General features: G+C 66.5%; 1 protein-coding gene across 12 annotated transcripts in view; it reads left to right on the top strand.

Moving 5' to 3' along the window:
• ARAP1 (ArfGAP with RhoGAP domain, ankyrin repeat and PH domain 1) overlaps positions 1-18,070 on the top strand; it is a 46,367-nt gene that overhangs the window by 22,399 nt on the left and 5,898 nt on the right. For 8 of the 12 annotated variants that reach the window (XM_087758061.1, XM_087758062.1, XM_087758067.1 and 5 more), the window contains 24 exons: positions 560-724; positions 2,844-2,913; positions 3,226-3,346; positions 3,473-3,678; positions 4,141-4,247; positions 4,332-4,531; positions 4,673-4,758; positions 6,118-6,300; positions 7,302-7,476; positions 8,860-8,994; positions 9,282-9,417; positions 10,186-10,288; positions 10,377-10,572; positions 10,928-10,973; positions 11,178-11,341; positions 11,653-11,865; positions 13,112-13,217; positions 13,499-13,646; positions 13,940-14,023; positions 14,196-14,264; positions 14,427-14,544; positions 15,752-15,865; positions 16,574-16,716; positions 17,305-17,337. In XM_087758061.1, the coding sequence (XP_087614187.1) occupies positions 560-724; positions 2,844-2,913; positions 3,226-3,346; positions 3,473-3,678; positions 4,141-4,247; positions 4,332-4,531; positions 4,673-4,758; positions 6,118-6,300; positions 7,302-7,476; positions 8,860-8,994; positions 9,282-9,417; positions 10,186-10,288; positions 10,377-10,572; positions 10,928-10,973; positions 11,178-11,341; positions 11,653-11,865; positions 13,112-13,217; positions 13,499-13,646; positions 13,940-14,023; positions 14,196-14,264; positions 14,427-14,544; positions 15,752-15,865; positions 16,574-16,716; positions 17,305-17,337 (3,121 nt within the window). Of the gene's footprint in view, positions 1-559; positions 725-2,843; positions 2,914-3,225; positions 3,347-3,472; positions 3,679-4,140; positions 4,248-4,331; positions 4,532-4,672; positions 4,759-6,117; positions 6,301-7,301; positions 7,477-8,859; positions 8,995-9,281; positions 9,418-10,185; positions 10,289-10,376; positions 10,573-10,927; positions 10,974-11,177; positions 11,342-11,652; positions 11,866-13,111; positions 13,218-13,498; positions 13,647-13,939; positions 14,024-14,195; positions 14,265-14,426; positions 14,545-15,751; positions 15,866-16,559; positions 16,717-17,304; positions 17,338-18,070 lie in introns of those variants that run through there. The other 4 variants (XR_015704826.1, XM_087758065.1, XR_015704825.1 and 1 more) reach the window with 4 other exon arrangements.

Raw genomic sequence — 18,070 nt, 5'->3', positions numbered from 1 at the left:
AATGCCTGACTTGGGGATATTTGTGTGCATGCGTGTGTGTGTGCATGCACAGCTGGTGATATTTTACATGCATGTGTGTGCATGTATAGGCAAGGGACGTGTGTGCGTGCCAGGGGATGCTTGGGGGGGGTGTGTATGCACAGGCAGAGAGCACTTGTGCATAGGGGTGTGCCAGGTTTCTCGTGTCTGCACGGCTTCACGGGATGCGGGTGCGTGTGCACGCACGGCCAGGCAGGACTCGTGAGTGGGAGCGCGTGTGTGCATGCACGAGCAGAGAGCAGCTCTGCCTGTCTCAGGGTTTGGGGCTGTGGCCCTGGGGGTGCCCCCGTCCCCCTTCCCAGGGCTGTGACCCGGCTCCCTGCTGTCCCAGGAGCTGGGGGACGCGCCGGGACCCCCGCCAAGGGGACTGCCACCAGCAAACAGCTGGCTCTCCCATTGCCCGCGCCTCGGGGAAGGGCACGGGGAGGCCGAAGCGTGCGGGGGGGCCGTGCCTGCGTGGCCGCCAGCCCCCCCGGGAACCGCCAGCTCTTAACCCCCTCCCTCGGCTCCTCATCCCCAGCAGCGGCAGCGGCTGGAGCGACAACGACCCCAGCCCGCGCCCACCCACACGCACCGTCTCCGGCAGCAGCCCCGGCACGCTCGGCGTCGGCATGGAGGGCACCGCCGCCGCCCCGCTCTCGCCCACCATCAAAGCAGGGTGGCTGGACAAGAACCCGCCGCAGGGGTGAGTGATGTGCCGGGGGGGTGCAGACCCCCTCGCCGCTGCCTCCCCCCTCCTTTTTCCGCCTGTAATTCCTGCTCGTGGGGGTGTAATTTTGCTTCGGTGAAAAGCCATCCTAAGGAGTTCCTTCAGCTCCCTCCTACCCCCCGATTTAGGTTAAAAATGCCCATTTTTGGTGAAAGAGCCTTCCTCAGAGCAGGTGCCACCAACGGTTGCGCTGAGCTGGCTGAGGAGGAGGAGGAGGGAAGGCTGCAGCTCAGACTTACCCCCAGCCCCACGCCGTGTGGCGGGCTCGCTGGGAAACGAGCTGCCTTTGCCCTGGGGAAGCCCTGAAATAGCAATGACCCCAAAAAGCATCTGGCAGGGGAGAAGCGGGGTGCTGGGGCTGGCTTCCTCCCGACATCGCCGCCACCCCGGCTCCGCCGCTGGACGCATGTGGGCTTTGTCTTCTCCATGTTTGCCACGGGAGGAGACGTTGCTGGTAGTGCCCGCAGGATGCCAGTCCCAACCCCGGCGTTTTGCAGCCCTGGAGCCTTGCTTGAGCTGTGCTGCCGTCGGTGCTGATGCAGAGCGCCCGGTTGCAGAAGTAAAACTATGGGGTCTGCTGGGTGCGTGTCCACGTGCTCGAGGGCGAGCGAGCCCAGTGTGCACAGGGAGCCCAGGGAGGACCAGCAAGCCCAGTGAGCCCAGCGAGCCCAGCAAGTTCAGCAAGCACAGCGTGCACAGCGAGCCCAGGGAGCCCAGCAAGCCCGGCATGCACGGGGAGCACAGCATGCACCGGGGAGCACAGCATGTGCAGGGAGCATGCTTGCCCCCACCCCGGTGCAGAACCAGCTCAGGGAGCCACCGTGCCAGCCGGGAGGCAAAAATCAAGCAGGAGACGTGAGGGATATTTGAGGGCTGCTTAATCTGGGCTACGAGGAAGGCCTGAGGCTGCAGTCCCACCGAGGAGGAGGAAGCTCCGGCTGCTTGCAGCGGAGCAGCTGGGCTGCTGGGGAAGTGAGAGCAGCTGGAAGGTCCCTGGGAAGCTGCTCCGGCGGCTGCTTGGGGTGGAGCTGGAGCCTGGGGAAGGCAATGGAAGGAAAACCAGAAACCCCAACCCCCCCCAGCAGCTAAAAGCAGCTGGAGGTCAGAGCAGGGCTGGGGGTCTCTGTACCCCATGGGACAGGGACGAGCTCCTGATGGGGAGCGGGAGAGCCTACGGCAGAGCCGAGGGCTTTTAATCCCGGTTTCTGCTGCTGGTTACGTAAAGGCCAAGTGCTGGGGTCACGTGCGGCGATGGCGAAACCCGTCCTGAGCAAACAAAGCCTTAAGCAACAGCCGCTGCGGGGCTGGGGGCTGGCAGGGCGATGGGGGTCCCTGGGGGTGCGGTGCTGGTGGGGAGCTGCATCGCAGGGCGGTGGGACTCGCTTGGCTTCTCCTGCAGCCCTGATGCTGGGGTGGATGGGCTGCAGGGTTTAACGCCTTGCCCTGTGCTGTGCGGCCAGCCTGCATGCAGGGCTGGGGAGGGCGAGGGGGTCCCTGGTGGGCTCTGCTCCAGCCCCGGGGTCCCCCCCTGCACCCCCATCCCGATAGAGATACTCGGCTTCTCCTGCTGCTGTGCAAGAGCCCCGGGTGCCACCAGCACCGCCTGGCACGTGTCCCCTGGCTTGAACCCTCACCAGCTTGTAGGTCCTGGGCAGTAAGCGCAAATAGGGATTTGGGGGGCTTTCAGGGGCAGCCCCCTTTCCCAGCTCCATGTTTTAATTGGTGCCCGGAGGAAAGCATGAAGTCCCCATCAGCAGTGACACGAGGGCTGGGGACACGGCGCAGGATCGATGGCGAGGTGGCCCCAGGCTTTTGGCAACTGGGGCGTGAAGGCACAAGCGGAGCGGCCCCCAGTTCAAGGGCGCACGGTGCAGCCCGGAGCTGCCAGTGCTGCCTGGCACGGCACTGCCCGTGCCGCGGGGCTGGGGCCGGTGAGGGGCGAGCAGGGAGGGGGCTGCTGCGGCCCCGGGGGGCTCGTACCACCCCTCCTGCACCCCAGCACCCTCAGGAGCAGCACCGGCCTCCGGTGGGCTGCAGCACCGGTGCAGCTGGGTCACCCTGTCCCCTCCAACGGGTCCCTCCGGTCCCTTCCCAGGTCCTACATCTACCAGAAGCGCTGGGTGAAGCTCGACGCCGACTACCTCCGCTATTTTGACACTGAAAAGGTGAGTGGGGAGGAAGGACCTGGGGGCTCGGGGTGAGAAGGTGGCAGAGGAGCCGCCCCAGCGAGACCATGTCCCTCTGGGCATCCTGGCCACGAGATGTGGCCGTGCCGAGGGGCAGCATCCCGGGCAGCAACAACGGATGGCTGCTGGGGGGCTGCCGGCACTGGGGGAGGTCAGGGTGGGATGTGGGATGCTTGGAGCCTCCCTGATCCTGACGGTCTCAGCATGGCGAGCCCAGGGCAGCACCCATCCCGTCTCCCCGCGGCCGCCATGCTGAGCAGTGTGTCTCTCCCCACCCCTGCCCTGCCCCAGGACGCCTACTCCAAGCGGTTCATCCCCGTCTCCTCCATCTCCCGCGTCGCCAGCGTTGGGGACCAGAAATTCGAGGTCATCACCAACAACCGCCACTTCGTGTTTCGGGCCGAGAGCGACGGTGAGTGATGGGGGTCCCTGCTCATAGGTGGCCCCAGCCGCTCCCCCTCCCCTGGCCCAAGGGATGAGCGCCGGAGGCTCCTGGCTCCGGGGCTGATCCTGACCTGTCTCCCCTCTGGCCCCACAGCGGACCGTAACGAGTGGATACGGACCCTGCAGCAGATCGCGGAGGAGCGGAAGAACAAAGCTCTGGAGAGGACGTTGATGTCCCCGACCACCAACGGTGCCGCCAACCTGGCCGACAAGAGTGGCTTCCTGGAGCTGCGGGGGTTTAAGCACAAGCTGTTCGTGGCGGTGGTGGGGGACAAAGTTTTCCTCTACAAGAACGTGGAGGTGGGTGGCTGGGGGGGTCTGTGACACCACGGGGGACCCCGATGCCATTTCAAGGGGGACCCCTTCCCTTCATGTCCACAGCCAGAGTGGAGTGGCAGTGAGCTGGTGTACTGCGGGGCTGCCAACCCCCAAACGGGGACGGCTCAGACCCCGCAGGCTGGTGACCCCCGGGCTGCAGCCCCCCTCTCCCCGCTGGCTCTGAGCCTTGGGGTCCCCCAGGAGCATCGCACCCACTGCAGCTGCCCCAGAGCCTGCGGCACCCCATGCACCCCTGGGGCTGGGAGCTGGGCTGGGAAGGGGGACGGGGACCCCAGCTCCCAGCCACCGGCACCGGCGCAGTGTGTGGGCAGCAGCGCGGGCAGCCCTGGCAGCAGCTCCTGCAGGGAGAGCATCATCCGTACCCCCCTGGGAGGGGGGACCCCGCTGCCCTCCCTCACCCCTCTGCCCGCCCTCGCCCACCAGGACTATCGGCTGGGGATCGGCATCACCTACATCGAGATGAACGTGGGAAACGTCAAGGAGGTGGACCGCAGGGGCTTCGACCTCACGACGCCATACAGGATCTTCAGGTGAGCTGAGGGAGGGGAGGGGGTGCTGGCGGTGCTGCCCCCCGCCGCAGCCGTGCCGTCCTTCACCCCCATCCCCGCTGGCAGCTTCTCCGCTGACTCGGACCAAGAGAAGGAGGAGTGGGTGGAAGCCATGCAGCAGTCCATCGCCGAGGCTCTCTCCAACTCGGAGGTGGCGGAGAGGATCTGGGTGGTGGAGTCCAACCGCTTCTGCGCCGACTGCGGCTCGCCCAAGCCCGACTGGGCCTCCATCAACCTCTGCGTCGTCATCTGCAAGAGATGTGCAGGTACCCGCATCCCGGGGGGCGAGAAGGGGCCGCGCATCCCCTGCCTTGGGGAGGGATGCAGGGTGCGAGACACAGGGGATCCTGGTGGCTTGGCCTCTCCCACCCCAAAACCAGGTCCCTAACGGCTCGTCTCGCCGGCAGGGGAGCACCGGGGCTTGGGTCCCGGCATCACCAAAGTCCGGAGCCTGAAGATGGACAGGAAGGTGTGGACGGAGGAGCTGATCGAGGTATTGGCGCAGACCAAAAGCCCTTTTGGGGGGAGAAGCCCCCTCCCCATGGTGGAACCGCTGGCTATGGGCCGGGGACTACAGGAGCATGGCAGGGTTTTTCCAGCCTGATCCAAGCCCCTTGGGGTGACACTGCGGTGTGGCTTGGTTGGGGAGGGGACCCCCAGCAGCCCCCCGTCCCCGTGGTCTGTGGAGAGCTGGCACCCACCCAGGCACAGTGCTTGCATGCCTGCGCTGCAGACAGACGGCGTCTGTGTGTCCATGGGGAGACGGCTGCAGAGCTGCCGGAGCGGCCGTGGGGAGATGGCTGCAGAGCCATGGGGCTAGGGCGCGGGGCCAAGCAGCAGAGCAGCCCCCCGAAGCGGTGCGGCCACCGGTGCGGAGGAATGCATCGGCGCAGCCAGCGCCGGGGCGAGAAGCGGGGAGCCAGGCTTTGTTACCAGACCCAACCCAGCCGCCATTTCCAGCCGGGAGACCCTGGCTGGCCTCACTCTTCCCAGCCGTCCCGGTCGGATCCTGCATTCCTGCCTGGCGTCCCACCCGCACAGCCCCCGCCTCCGGCATCGCCTGCTCCCTGAGCCCCCAAACGCTTCCAGCTGCTGCCTGCGGCTGCTCCCCTTCCCCTCCCCTCTCCGGGAAGGCTGCCCTGAACCCCGCCGGGCTGGCGGGGAGCTGCTGCCAACACCTCCGGCCCCACTGCCTGCTCCAGCCCCTCCTCGACCCCCGGCCCCGCTTGCACCCGTGCCACCCCAAAGAGCTTGGGGGTGCTGGCAGAGCACCCCGTGGGCTTGCTGGGGTGATGTGGGGCTCCCTGAGACAGGGCGAAACCCCTGCTGCTTAATGCTGGGCTGAGCACCGCTTGGGATGGCGAGGAGCCACGGAAAGCCCTTTAAATCCACCCCGATGGATGCTGAGCATCCCCCCCCCCGCCATCGCCCACAGCTGGGCGCTGCTTTCCAGATGTGATTTTCCAGGGCAGGAAGGGGGGGTCAGCGGCTGCGGGGGCTGCCAGACACCGGGGCTGAGCCGTCGGTGCTGCCGGGAGATGGGGCTGGGCAGGGAGCAGCCCTGCGTGCCTGCAGCGGGTGGGTGCTCCTGCGCCCTGCCCACCTGGGGCCCCCGCTCCCCGTGCACCACCCATCGTCACCCGCTGCGCTGCCTGCAGCCCGCTGCTCCCCCGGCCAGCAGTAACGCAGCGCCTTTGGGCCGTGAACGTCCCCGTAAGCACAGCTACTGCCGTGCTCACCCCCCCCCCCCCCGCCGCCAAAGACCCCCGGAGACTCCCCACAAAGCCCCCATTCCCGGCCATGCTCCATCCACCGGTGGCACCGTCACGTCGGCCTCTCCTTGTCCCCGCAGCTCTTCCACCAGATCGGCAATGCCGTGGCCAACCAGTTCTGGGCCGCCAACGTGCCCCCCAGCGAGGCCATCGGCCCCGCCAGCGGCAGCCAGGACAGGAGGCGCTTCCTCATCGCCAAATACCGGGAGGGCAAGTACCGCCGCTACCACCCGCTCTTCGGCAACCAGGAGGAGCTCAACAGGGTCAGTGGCCCCCAGGGCCGGGTACCATCTTGGGGGTCCCACCTGGGTGCTAAGTGGTGCTGAGCCAGGGTCCTGAGGTTGTTTTGGGGAGCAAGGTCTCTTCCCGAGCAGGCTGCCCAGCCTTGTGCATGGAGCTGGATGGTTTCCCACCCTCCCTCCCTGCCTGTATCCCTGCCTGTATCACCCCAGCCCCTGCCACACACCCTACGTCCCCACTGTGCACCGCGAGCTGAAGCCTGGGGTCTCCAGGAGGGACAAGCTGGCTGCGGGGACAGGGTGACACCTCTGGGATGGGGCACAACCAGCTTCGTTTCCAGGCTGGAGAGCCCAGTCCGAGGTGGGATCCCCCTTCCCACAGCCAGACCCCCCCCAGGGTTCATCTCTCCTGGCTCGGAAATGGCGTTGGCATCCAGCATTGGGCTGGAGTGGGGTTCCAGGCCGGCTGGTCCCGGGTGGGTGCCCTGGTTGCAGCAGCTCGAAGCCCCCGGAGCACCCTGCAGCGGTGGGGGCAGAGGTGCCTGGCCAGCACCCCACATCCCCGGCTGGGGCACCCATTCCTGGTCCCGGCAGGGTGCTGGGCTGGACAACCGGCACAGGGAATGCCATCCTGGCTCTCCGGCCGCCGGCCCTTCGCCTCCCCGCTCCGCCAGCGGCCTTCGGTGCTGCCGTGTTTGCACAAGAGCCAGGGGCGCGCTGGGGCCCGGGTGGCCGCGGGAATTCGCATGTGGGCTTGTTTGTTTTTCTGCTCCAGCTAGCCCGTCCCGCCCCGCTGCTGTATGACTTCACCCCGGCTCCTTAAGGGAGGGATTTGCTGCCTGCTCCAAACTTTTTCTCCCAGTTCCAGCCTCCTTTGTCCTGCCCAGGCGGCTGGGAGGCGGCGGGGGTCTGGCTGCTCGCCGCGCTCCCACCCCACTCCGTTCACCGGGGTGGCTCCTCGCGGTGCATCTCCTCCTCTTCGGGAGCCTTTGGCCTCACCCGCCGCCCTCCCGGCTCTGCTGCAGGCTCTGTGCGCGGCCGTCACCACCAGTGACCTGGCGGAGACGCAGGCTCTGCTCTTCTGCGGGGCGGCGGTGACCTGTGCCACCGGGGACCCCCAGTGCCCGACGCCCCTGGCCCTGGCCGAGAAGAGCGGGCAGAGGCTGCAGATGGAGTTCCTGCTCCACAACAAAACCTCAGGTAAGGGCTGACCCCTCGAAGCCCCCATGGGCTTAAACCCACCGCCGGCGTTCCCGGAGCTGAGGAGGAGAGCTGCTGCGGTGTCCCGGGGGATGCAGCGATGTTTTGAGCTGGTCCCAGCTCTGTATCCTGCCCAGCGGCTTCCCGGCACGGGGCTTTCTGGCTGCTTGGCACTGCTGGGCTCTGTGCACCCCAGGAGAGGGCAGAGGGGCTTTGGGGAGCCCCCCGCACCCTCGGGTGGGAGCCGGGGAGGGAGGCTCTGTCCCAGCCGGGGACACAGGTCCAGAGCCCCGCTGGGGATGCAGGCTGGTGCTCCAGGCACCGGGAGGGACACGGCCAGCTCTCCCGCACCATCCTGGCACGCTGCGGGCATCCCCGGCAGCCTCGGGGGATGTCCCCCCTGCCAGATGGGCAGCCCCCACTCGAGCATTGGGTCCAACCATTTTGCAGAGCATCCCCCTAAAAACCCCCTCCCGTGCCGCTAAACCTGCCCACCCCAGCGAGCCCCGCTCCGGGTGGGCTGACGGCTCCCCCGGGACCGATCCGCGCCCTAACGCGGGGGGAACCTCCGGCCCTGGAAAGCTCAGGCAGCCGGGATGGAGGTGTGCCGGGGCCGGCCGGCGCCTGCCATAGCCGTCACCTCCCTCGCTGCCTCGGCAGCCAAGTCCGTCCTGCGGAAGCTGGAGCTCACCCAGGACTGGGGCTGGCCCTGCTGTTCCAGACATGTCAGCACAAAAGGGTCTGGGAGAGCAGCGAGGCCTCCCGGCCGCCCCGGTGAGCTGGAGAAAACCAAACCCCTGAGCCCATCCCACCAGGGCTGGCTCCGGCAGGCATCTCCAGAGTCCCGGGATTGCTGGGATTGACGAGCCTAGTGCCGTGTGTGGAGCAGGGCTCTGCATCCTCCTGGGTTTCCCCGTGTCTAGAGCTCCGGGCAGCCCCACCGTCTGAGCTGGGGGTGTTTTAGGGGTGCCCTGCACCCCATCTCTGCCTGGTCTCTGGATGAAATGGGGGGATGCCTCTCGCTGGCAGGCAAGGTGGGGAAACTGAGGCGGGGGACATGCCCGGGGAGGCTGTGGCAGAGCCCTGGGCCGTTATTTCAGCCGCAGCACTGCCCTTCTCCCGCGGAGCAGCAGGGACCTGGGACAGCCCGGGAGAGACCTCACTGGTGGGGGAGTCCGGTCCCCACCTTCCCATAGCATCCCCATCCCATCCCAGCTCAGTGCCTGGGGCTGGGCTGCAGGGGGGATGCGGGATGTGGGATGCCCTCCCGGCGGATAAGCCTGACCTCGCTGATTTGTAATCCCCACTGGCAGCGCTTTTTTGGGGGGGGGGGTCTGCAGGGGGGTGCAGCCCCCCTGTAACAGGTTGTCACCCCGTTTGCAGAGATGCCGCGCCTGGAGGTGGGGGGCAGCGAGGAGAAGCCCTACTCGGTGCCCCTGCCCTCCGTCACCCACAATGGCTTCCTCTACAAGACCCCCTCCATGGCCAAGCCCGTCGGCGAGCGGAAGGGCCAGGAAGGTGTGTGGGGGCCCACGGGGCTGTGAAATAGGGGTGCAGGGGGATGGGGGCGCTCAGAGCCGGCCCCAAAAGGGGTGCTGGCAGGGGGATCGCACTGTCCCCTGCTCCCCAGGGCGCTGCTAAGGCACCAGGGAGGTGCAGCGTCACCCAGCCAGCCTTGTTCAAGGGGGGGTCACCAGTGGGTGGGCACACAGTGGGTGCTGCGGGGCCACCCAGGCTGGGCTGGTGGGCAACCTCGGGCTGGCCGGAGCATGCGGGGCTGCCCAGCACCATCCTGTGCTGCGCAGAGTTCAGCCGGCGGTGGTGCACGCTGCAGGACGGCGTCCTCAGCTACTACGAGAACGACCGCAACGCCGTGCCCAACGGCGAGATCAAGGTGGAGGAGATCGTCTGCCTGGTGAACAACCCGCCCCACGCCCACGGGTAAGGCTGTGCCCCCGCGCGCCGCCCTATAGCACCCCGCCATCCTCTCTGCTCCCGCAGGGCTGAGCGTGGCCGCTGCATCGCTCACGGGTGGTGGCACAGGGCGACTGCTGTCCCCAGCCCCACCGCTGGCCCCCCCAGCACTTGTGGCCTGCCGACCCAGCTGTCTTTGCAAGGAGTCTGTGTAAATCTTTTGCAGCCCCCTTTGCAACCCCTCTGCAATCCCTTTGCAACCCCTTTTTAACTCCTCTGCAGCCCCTTTGCAATCCCCCTCTGCAACCCCTTTGCAGCCCCTCTGTAACCCCTCTGCAACCCCTTTGCAGGCCCTTTGCAACCTCTTTGAAACCCCTTTGCAGCCCCTTTGTAACTCCTTTGTAACCTCTTTGCAGCCCCTTTGTAACTTTTCTGCAGCCCCTTTGCAGCCCCTTTGTAACCCCCCTGTGATCCCTTTCCAACCCCTTTGCAGCCCCTTTGCAACCCCATTTCAGTCCCTTTGCGATCCCTTTGCAGCCCCGCTGCAACCCCTTTGTAACCCCCTTGCAAGCCCTTTGCAGCCCCTGAGCTCCCCGTCGGAGCATGCATGGCAGCACGGGGATGCTGCAGGGCCCGGGGACGCGGTGGGGGGATCCCAAATGGGACCGGCCATTGGCGGAGCCGGTGGCAGACGTGCAGCGGGATGTTCTCCCTACCCGGGACGCCCCTGGCACCCAACCAGCTCTGTCCCACCACCCGCAGGCATCCAGGCTTCCCTTTCCCTCCCTCCCACAGGATCGAGAGCACGTTCGAGGTCTACATCGAGTCGGAGAGGCTCTACCTCTTTGGGCTGGAGAGCCCCGATTCCGCTCGGGAATGGCTCAAGTCCATTGCCAAGGTAGGATGCGGTGGGCCGGGGGTGGCCGCGGGTGCCGGAGGGAGCTGGGTGCCGCGGTGCTGACGGATCCCTCTTCTCCCCGGCTCAGTCCTTCATCCATCCCCGCGCTGAGGAGCTGCTGGCTCTCGACTTCGAGCGGATCGGCCGGCTGCACTACAAGGGCGGCCTCAACCTGGAGCGAGCCAAGGAGGGCTGGTTCGCCCTGGCCGGCTCTGCGCTCCACGTCTGCTTCCAGGATGGCGAGCGGCAGGAGCCTCTCCAGCTGCGCAAGCTGCAGGAGCTCTGTGCGTGCCCCTGCCCTGCCGCGGGGTCCCCCCGGGCTGGGAGGGACCTTGGGGAGGGGGGGTGACCCCCAAATCCTTCCCTGAGCAGCTGGGTTGCACCCAGCCAAGGTGCTTTTGGTGTGTGGGGGGGTGGATGCCTGTCCGATGGAGCTCGGGGTCCCTCCACTGAGTGGGATGCAGCCGCTGTTCCTCCTCTCCATCCTCTTCCCATCCCTGGAAAGTCGCTGCTTGTCCCACCTGGGCTGGAGCGGGACCCGTTGGCTCACCAGCACAGCCCCCCCATGGCACCTGGGGCTGGGGGGACCGGGGGACCCCGCGTTCCCACGGGTGACGGGCTCTCTGCCTTCCCTTCCAGCCATCCAGGGAGACAACGAAGTGCTGGTGCTGGTGGAGAGACGGAGGTAAGGGCAGAGGGTGGGGGGGGTTAGACCCCTCCAGCAAAACATCACACCCTGCCTTCGCCCTCCCCGCAGAGACTGGGGACCCCCAAAAGAGAACCGGGACCATCCCCAGGCCGCCGGTGCCAGCCTTCCCGGGGGTCCCGGCCATGCAGGGGGGTTTGGGGGGGGCGGCTGGCCCCCCGCTGAGGCCGGGCTTGCCGGCAGGACGCTGTACATCCAGGGGGAGAGGAAGCTGGATTTCCTGGGCTGGGTCCACGCCATCCAGAAGGCTGCGGGCAGCTCGGGGGACACCTTGTCGGAACAGCAGCTGACGGAGTCGGATGTCCCGCTGCTGGTGGACCGCTGCATCGACTACATCACCCAGTGCGGTACGTGCCATCACCCACTGCGGGTGCCAGCAGGGACCCCGTTGGACCCGGCATCCTGAGACCCGATACACTCGTGACACATGTTTCCCTCCCACCCTGAGCACCCGCTTCAGCTCCGTGGGAGGGCTTCGGCTGGAGCAGGGCTTGGGCTCCAGCCCACGGCTCCTCCACGGCGACCTGTGGCGTGGGAAGCCCCACGGCACCGCGTCCCTGCCGGCGGTGTTTGATGGGGAGCCAGTGGGCGGGCGGGGGGCCGGGAGGGGCGGCTGTCCCCCACGGAGGGGGTCTCATCCCCGCCGGCTCTGCCGCAGGGCTGACGTCCGAGGGCATCTACCGCAAGAGCGGGCAGAACTCAAAGACCACCAGCCTGCTGGAGATGCTGCGCCGGGACGCCCGCAGCGTCCGTCTGAAGGAGGGCGAGCACCAGGTGGACGACGTCGCCAACACCCTCAAACGCTTCTTCCGCGACCTCGGGGACGGGCTCTTCACCGGGCGGTGGGGCCAGGACTGGCTGCGGGCAACGGGTGAGCCCTGGGGGGGCGGTGGGAGGAGGGGGTCGGGCTCCCCGGCTCTGCTGCGGCCCCCTTCGTCCTCCCCTCTGGGCTGCATGGTGGGGGGAGCGCGTCTGGGCCCCGCGTGTGCCGGGGGCTCGAGTGGTGGGTGGGGAGGGGAGCGCGCCCACGCTGACCCCGTGCAGCCCTGTGCTCCGGCACGGCTGGGCTGAGACGGGGCAGAGAGCCAGACGCCCCCCTGCCCTTTGCTTCTGGATCCGGCCCCTGAATAGCAGGGCTGGATGCACCCAGCGGATAAACAGCCACCAGCCATGGTGCTGTGGAGCTGGGATGCCCCAGCCCTGGGACGCTCCAGCCCCATAGAACTGGGATACTCCAGCACTGGGATACTCCAGCCCTGGGCTGCTCCGGCCCCATGGAGCTGGGATGCTCCAGCCTCACAGAGCTGGGATGTTCCAGCCCTGTGAAGCTGGGATGCTCTGGGCCCTGTTGAGCTGGGATGCTGCAGCCCTGGGATCCTCCAGCCCTGCGGAGCTGGGCTGCTCCGGCCCCGTGAAGCTGGGATGCACTGGGCCTTGTTGAGCTGGGATGCTCCATCTCTGTGGAGCTGGGATGCTCTGGGCCCCGTGGAGCTGGGATGCTCCATCTCCGTGGAGCTGGGATGCTCTGGCCCAATGATGCTGGGATGCTCTGGGCCCCGTGGAGCTGGGATGCTCCATCTCCGTGGAGCTGGGATGCTCTATCTCCGTGGAGCTGGGATGCTCTGGCCCAATGATGCTGGGATGCTCTGGTCCCATGGAGCTGGGATGCTCCAGCCCTGGGATGCTCTGGTCCCATGTTGCTGGGATGCTCCAGTCCCATGTTGTTAGGATGCTCTGGTCCCATGGAGCTGGGATGCTCCAGCCCTGGGATGCTCTGGTCCCATGTTGCTGGGATGCTCTGGTCCCATGGAGCTGGGATGCTCCAGCCCTGGGATGCTCTGGTCCCATGATGCTGGGATGCTCCAGCCTCACAGAGCTGGGATGCTTGAGCCCCACGGAGCTGGGACGATCCAGCCCCATGATGGTGCTCTGGCCACATGGAGCTGGGATGCTCCAGTGCTGGGATGCTCTGGCCCCATGGAGCTGGGATGCTCCATCCCCATGGTGGGACAGGAGGGTCTGAGGTGAGGTCTGGAGAGGGGATGGTGGGGCCATGAGTCTTAATCTCACCTTCTTGTCCCTCCGCACTCATCCTCTCCCTCGTGCCCCTCTTGCAGCACTGGAGAACGAGGAGGCAAAGATCAGCGAGTACCGGCGGCTCCTGGGCACCCTCCCCACAGTGAACCGGGCCACGCTGAAGGCGCTCATCAACCACCTCTTTCGGTATGGCGTGGGTGGTGGGTCCGTGGCACGGCTGAGCCCAGGCTCCCCCAGCCCCCATGGGGCATCACCCCATCCGCTGCGGGGTCCTGGGGAGGCTGTGGGGCGGAGGAGAGCCCTCATCCCTTGGCTCAGATCCCAAGCAAGGAAAGGAGTGGGCTTTGGGGTCAAGCTGTGCCCAGAGCTGAGCATCACGTCCCGATGTGGAGCGTGTTCCCCTTGGCAAGGCTGAGGAGGGGTCCCAGGGGGGCTCCGGGGCAGGAGTTGTAACGGGGTTCCCGCAGGGTCCAGCGCTTCTCCGGGGAGAACCAGATGAACACGCACAACCTGGCCATCGTCTTTGGGCCCACGCTCTTCCAGACGGACGGGAAGGACTACAAGGCAGGACGCGTGGTGGAGGACCTCATCAGCCACTACGTGAAGATCTTTAATGTAGGTTCAGCCTCGCTCCGGCGCTGCTCTGGATCAGGCCGACATGTGGACATTCCCAGGGGATGGGGAGGAAGAAGCTGGATCTACTCTGTCTGCAGACATCTCCCTTGCTTTGGAGACGAGGGGAGGGGGGTCCATGTCCCTGCAAACCCTGGAGACCCCTGAGCCTGGAGGTGCTGGCACTGCCAGGCAAGGGAGCAGATTCCCCTGGGGACCCACATCCGCTTCTGCAGTGAAACTTAAGGGTGTCCTGGTCAGCCCTGATGGCTCCCTGGGCTCCTCTTCCTTGGCAGGTCAATGACCAAGAAATGAAGAAGCAGCAGGACGAGATCATGGCCATCATGAAGATGCGGGAGGCAGCGTCCAGTGGGACGCAGGTGGGTCCTGGAGATGGGGACCTCCCCGGGGCACCCTCTTCACATGGGCCCCCACCGCCTGTTCCAGCATCTCCTGGAGACGCCCCAGGCAGGGGATGTCCACGCTGGGTGGGGGGGATTTAGGCCACGCGTGGGAAGCTGCAGGTTGAAGTGCTTTTGCGTTGCCCTCCAGCAAGCCGGGGACTTCATCTGCACTGTCTACCTGGAGGAGAAGAAGACAGAGGCAGAGCAGCACGTCAAGGTGAGTGGTGGTACGGAGGGCGCAGAGGGGACAGGGACCCCCCCATTGTGTCCCCAAACCTCGGTGGTGGCATGGGGGCACGTTCTGAGCTGGCACCTCTGCAGCATGAGGGTGGCATTGCCCTGGGCACCGGCTGATGGAGACCTGTCCCCTCCCTCCCAGATCCCGGCCACGATGACAGCCGAGGAGCTCACCTTTGAGATCCTGGACCGGAGGAAAATTGTCATGAAGGAGAAGGACTATTGGAGCTGCTTCGAAGTGAACGAGAGGGAGGAGGCAGGTTGGTGCGGGGGCGTGAGGGCAGTGGGGACGAGGATGGGGACAGAGATGGACATGGAGGTGGAGGTGGAGACGGGGACAGGGAGGGAGGCAGGGACGGAGGTGGAGATGGGGATGCGGACGGGGATGGAGGTGGGGATGGGGATGGAGGTGGGGAAGGGGAAGGTGATGGGGACAAGAAGGCTCCCATGGGGACCGCACTGTGGAGCAGTGCCGGGACGGGCTCCAGGTGCTCGGGGGAAGTCAGCTGCGGTGCCACGGCTTTGCTCGCTGCATGCAGGTTGCTCGTGGCCGAGCGCTGCAGGTGGGCCGGTGGTTTGGGCCAGGACCCACAGGGCGTCTGTCTGCATCCTTAGGGGTTCAAATGCCTTTGAAACCTGGCGGGGGTGTCTGGGCTCTCCGGCCACCAAAGGGAGCAGCCCCGGGGTGCCCATAGGCAGCAACAAGCGAGCGCTTGGCTTGAGCAGGATGAGCCCCTGGTCCTGCTCTCGAGGGCTGAGCGTGGCCGGGGGCCGTGCCTGGCAGGGAGACAGGTGGGACGCTGAGCCCGCCAGCGCGCCGGGCATCGCTGAGGGCCCCGGTGAGGTGTTTTGGTCCTTGCCAACCCCAAGCCGTCAAGCTCGGGCTCCCCTCTGCAAAGGGTGGGTGCTGCTTCTCCGCCTCCGCTCGGGGAAGCACCGAAGCGCTGTGCTCAGCCGAGCACCACTAAGCCCTTAAAAAAAAAAATAGGATCCTCAGGCTGTGCAGGGGCTAAAATTAGCCTAAAATTGAATATTTACCGATGAACCTTTATGAAATTCTTGACCCGCCCTTTGCTTGCGTGGAAACGTGCATGTTTGAAATACCTCTGTGCATATTTTTGCAAGCACGTGTGCAGGTTACCTACCGCCTGCAGCAGTCTACGTTTTCAAAACATACGTGTTTTGCGATTGCCATATCTGCTGGCGATTGTTCCTCAGCCACCTCCCAGTCCCCCCGGGTCCCTGCTGCTCACACGCCACGGGCCAAAAGTCACCTCCCCAGGGGACAATTAGTAAGCAGCAGCACCGTGAAATGAGTCCAATTAAAAGGCGATGGCGCTGCACGGGAGGTCTGCCTGGGGACAGGCAGGACCTTGGCAGACCCTCAGACACACGTGCGACCCCCCCTTGGTGGGTGCCAGTCCCTGGGGATGCTGCCTGACCCCTGCCTGTCTCCCTGCCCGACAGAACGGCCCTTGCACTACTCGGAAAAAGTCCTGCCCATTTTGCACTGCCTGGGGACGGAGAGCTACCTGGTGGTGAAGAAGCAGATGTCCATGGAGAACATGCTCATCTACCTCGGTGAGGAGCTGGGGAGCCATGGCCCTGGCAGGGAGAGGAGGGAGGGGACGGGGATGGGGTCGGATGGGGACAGGGATGGGGACGGGGGTTGCACGGGGACGGGGGTTGCACGGGGACGGGGGTTGCACAGGGATGGGGATGGGGACGGGGATGGGATGGGGACGGGGATGGGACGGGGATGGGATGGGGACAGGGATGGGGAGGGGATGGGGACAGGGACGGGGATGGGGTCGGATGGGATGGGGATGGGGTTGGATGGGGACAGGGATGGGGACGGGGGTTGCACGGGGACGGGGATGGGGATGGGGACGGGGATGGGACGGGGATGGGATGGGGATGGGATGGGGACAGGGATGGGGATGGGATAGGAACAGGGATGGGGATGGGATGGGGACAGGGACGGGGATGGGATGGGGATGGGATGGGGACAAAGATGGGGATGGGATGGGATGGGGACAAGGATGGGGACGGGATGGGGACGGGATGGGGACCGGGATGGGATGGGGACAAGGATGGGGATGGGATGGGGACAAGGATGGGAATGGGATGGGATGGGAACGGGGATGGGGATGAGGATGGGATGGGACGGAATGGGAAGGGGATGGCCTTGCTGTTGCCCTGCGGGATGGGGTCTGGCTGCACCCTGCGCCCTTCCTGGGGGCCCTGACCCCCCTGGGGGGCCGGAGCCGCTCAGGCGTGTGCCCCCAGCCAGCAGAGTGGGCGACTGCAAGCACGGCATGATGAAGTTTCGGGAGGAGAGGAACCTGCTGGGGCTCGGCCTGAGCACCGGCTTCCACGACCGCTACTTCATCCTCAACCACACCTGCCTGCGCCTCTACAAGGAAGTGCGGGTGAGCCCTGCCTGCTGGCTGCCTGCGAGGCCACACTCCCTTCCCCTGCCTGCCCTGCCCTGCCCTTCCCCTGCCTGCCCTGCCCTGCCCTTCCCAGCCGTGTTGTGACCGGCCGGGAGTCCCGTGAGGACGTGGGACATCCTTGGTGCTGGGGACCTGTGTGGGCTGGTGTTGCACAGGCATTGCAGGCAGCGATGGGGCTGGTGTTGTGCGGGCGTTGCAGGCAGCGACGGGGCTGGTATCACACGGGCGTTGCAGGCAGCGACGGGGCTGGCCCCAGAAGTGCTGTCGCTCTCCCAGACCCGGAGCTTTCCCGGAGCAGGTCCGGAGCTGGCTCTGACTCAGCGCAAAGGCCTCAGGAGGGGGATGCCAGCACCCCGGCCATCCTGGGACATCTCCTCCCCACTCTCTGGTCCCTGCTCGCCCTGCCCCAGCTCCCTGCTCTGACCCCGCACCCTGGCACGTCGCTGCCTCCGTCCCCCGTCCCCTGCCCGTAGGCAGCGTAGGGTCTGCAGGGGGGTGGTCCCCTCTCCTCCCACTGTGCCTCGTCCTCCGCATCTGCTTTAACCCCCGTCCTCTGTTGAACAGAGCCTGAGGCAGCGGACCCCCCCCTTGGAGAACGTGAGTAGAGAGCCCAGGGGGCTCGGCCGGGGCACGCAGGGGCTCCCGCGCCCTCTGCCCTTACAAGGCTGCCCGGGGTCAATCCCAAATCCAATCCTGCAGCACGTGTGCGCCCATCGCCGTCACCCAGGCCGTGGGGCGCTGCGTGTGCCGGAGCTGCCCCGGTGCTGCCATCCCTCCCTGTTAGCCCCCGGCATTGCAAGCTGATGCACCCCCGTTATCTGGGGTCCTCCGATCTGGGGGTGCCGCTGCCCTTTGCTCCGGGCAGCTGGAGATGGGGATGGGGAAGGGGCCAGTGCCGGATGGAGGGGATGGGCTGAGCTGGCTCCCCCATCCCGCGGGCATTGGATCGGGCTCTTGTAAGTCACACCGCTTGCACACGAAGGCAGGCGGGCGGCCCCGCGGGGGTCCCCATCATGTCACCCGCTGCCGGGGCATGGCTTGTGCGGCATGGCGGGACGCAGCCGGCACCGGGGAGGTCCGGGGCGAGAGGGGAGGGAGCTGCGGGGCTTTGTCCCTTCAAAACATCTGCTGGCAAAGGGCGATGATGCCTGGAGCGGCTCGCTGCCACGGCGCAGACCATGGGGAAGGAGCCGGCTGGCGTCGGCGGTGCCCTGGCTTTGCCAGGACATCCCGCTTTCCCCCATCCCTCCTCTTGGGATGCTGCTCGGCGCAGGGAAGGTGCGGCTCGCAGCCGGCACCCCGAAGGATGCTCCGATGCAGGGGGGAGCCC

Source organism: Nipponia nippon, unplaced genomic scaffold (assembly GCF_047370975.1).
Source record: "Nipponia nippon isolate SJK-2023a ecotype South Korea unplaced genomic scaffold, ASM4737097v1 scaffold_2, whole genome shotgun sequence".
NCBI lineage: Eukaryota > Metazoa > Chordata > Aves > Pelecaniformes > Threskiornithidae > Nipponia > Nipponia nippon.
The sequence above is the reverse complement of the archived record's forward strand: the minus strand, read 5'-3'. Positions and strand labels throughout refer to the sequence as shown.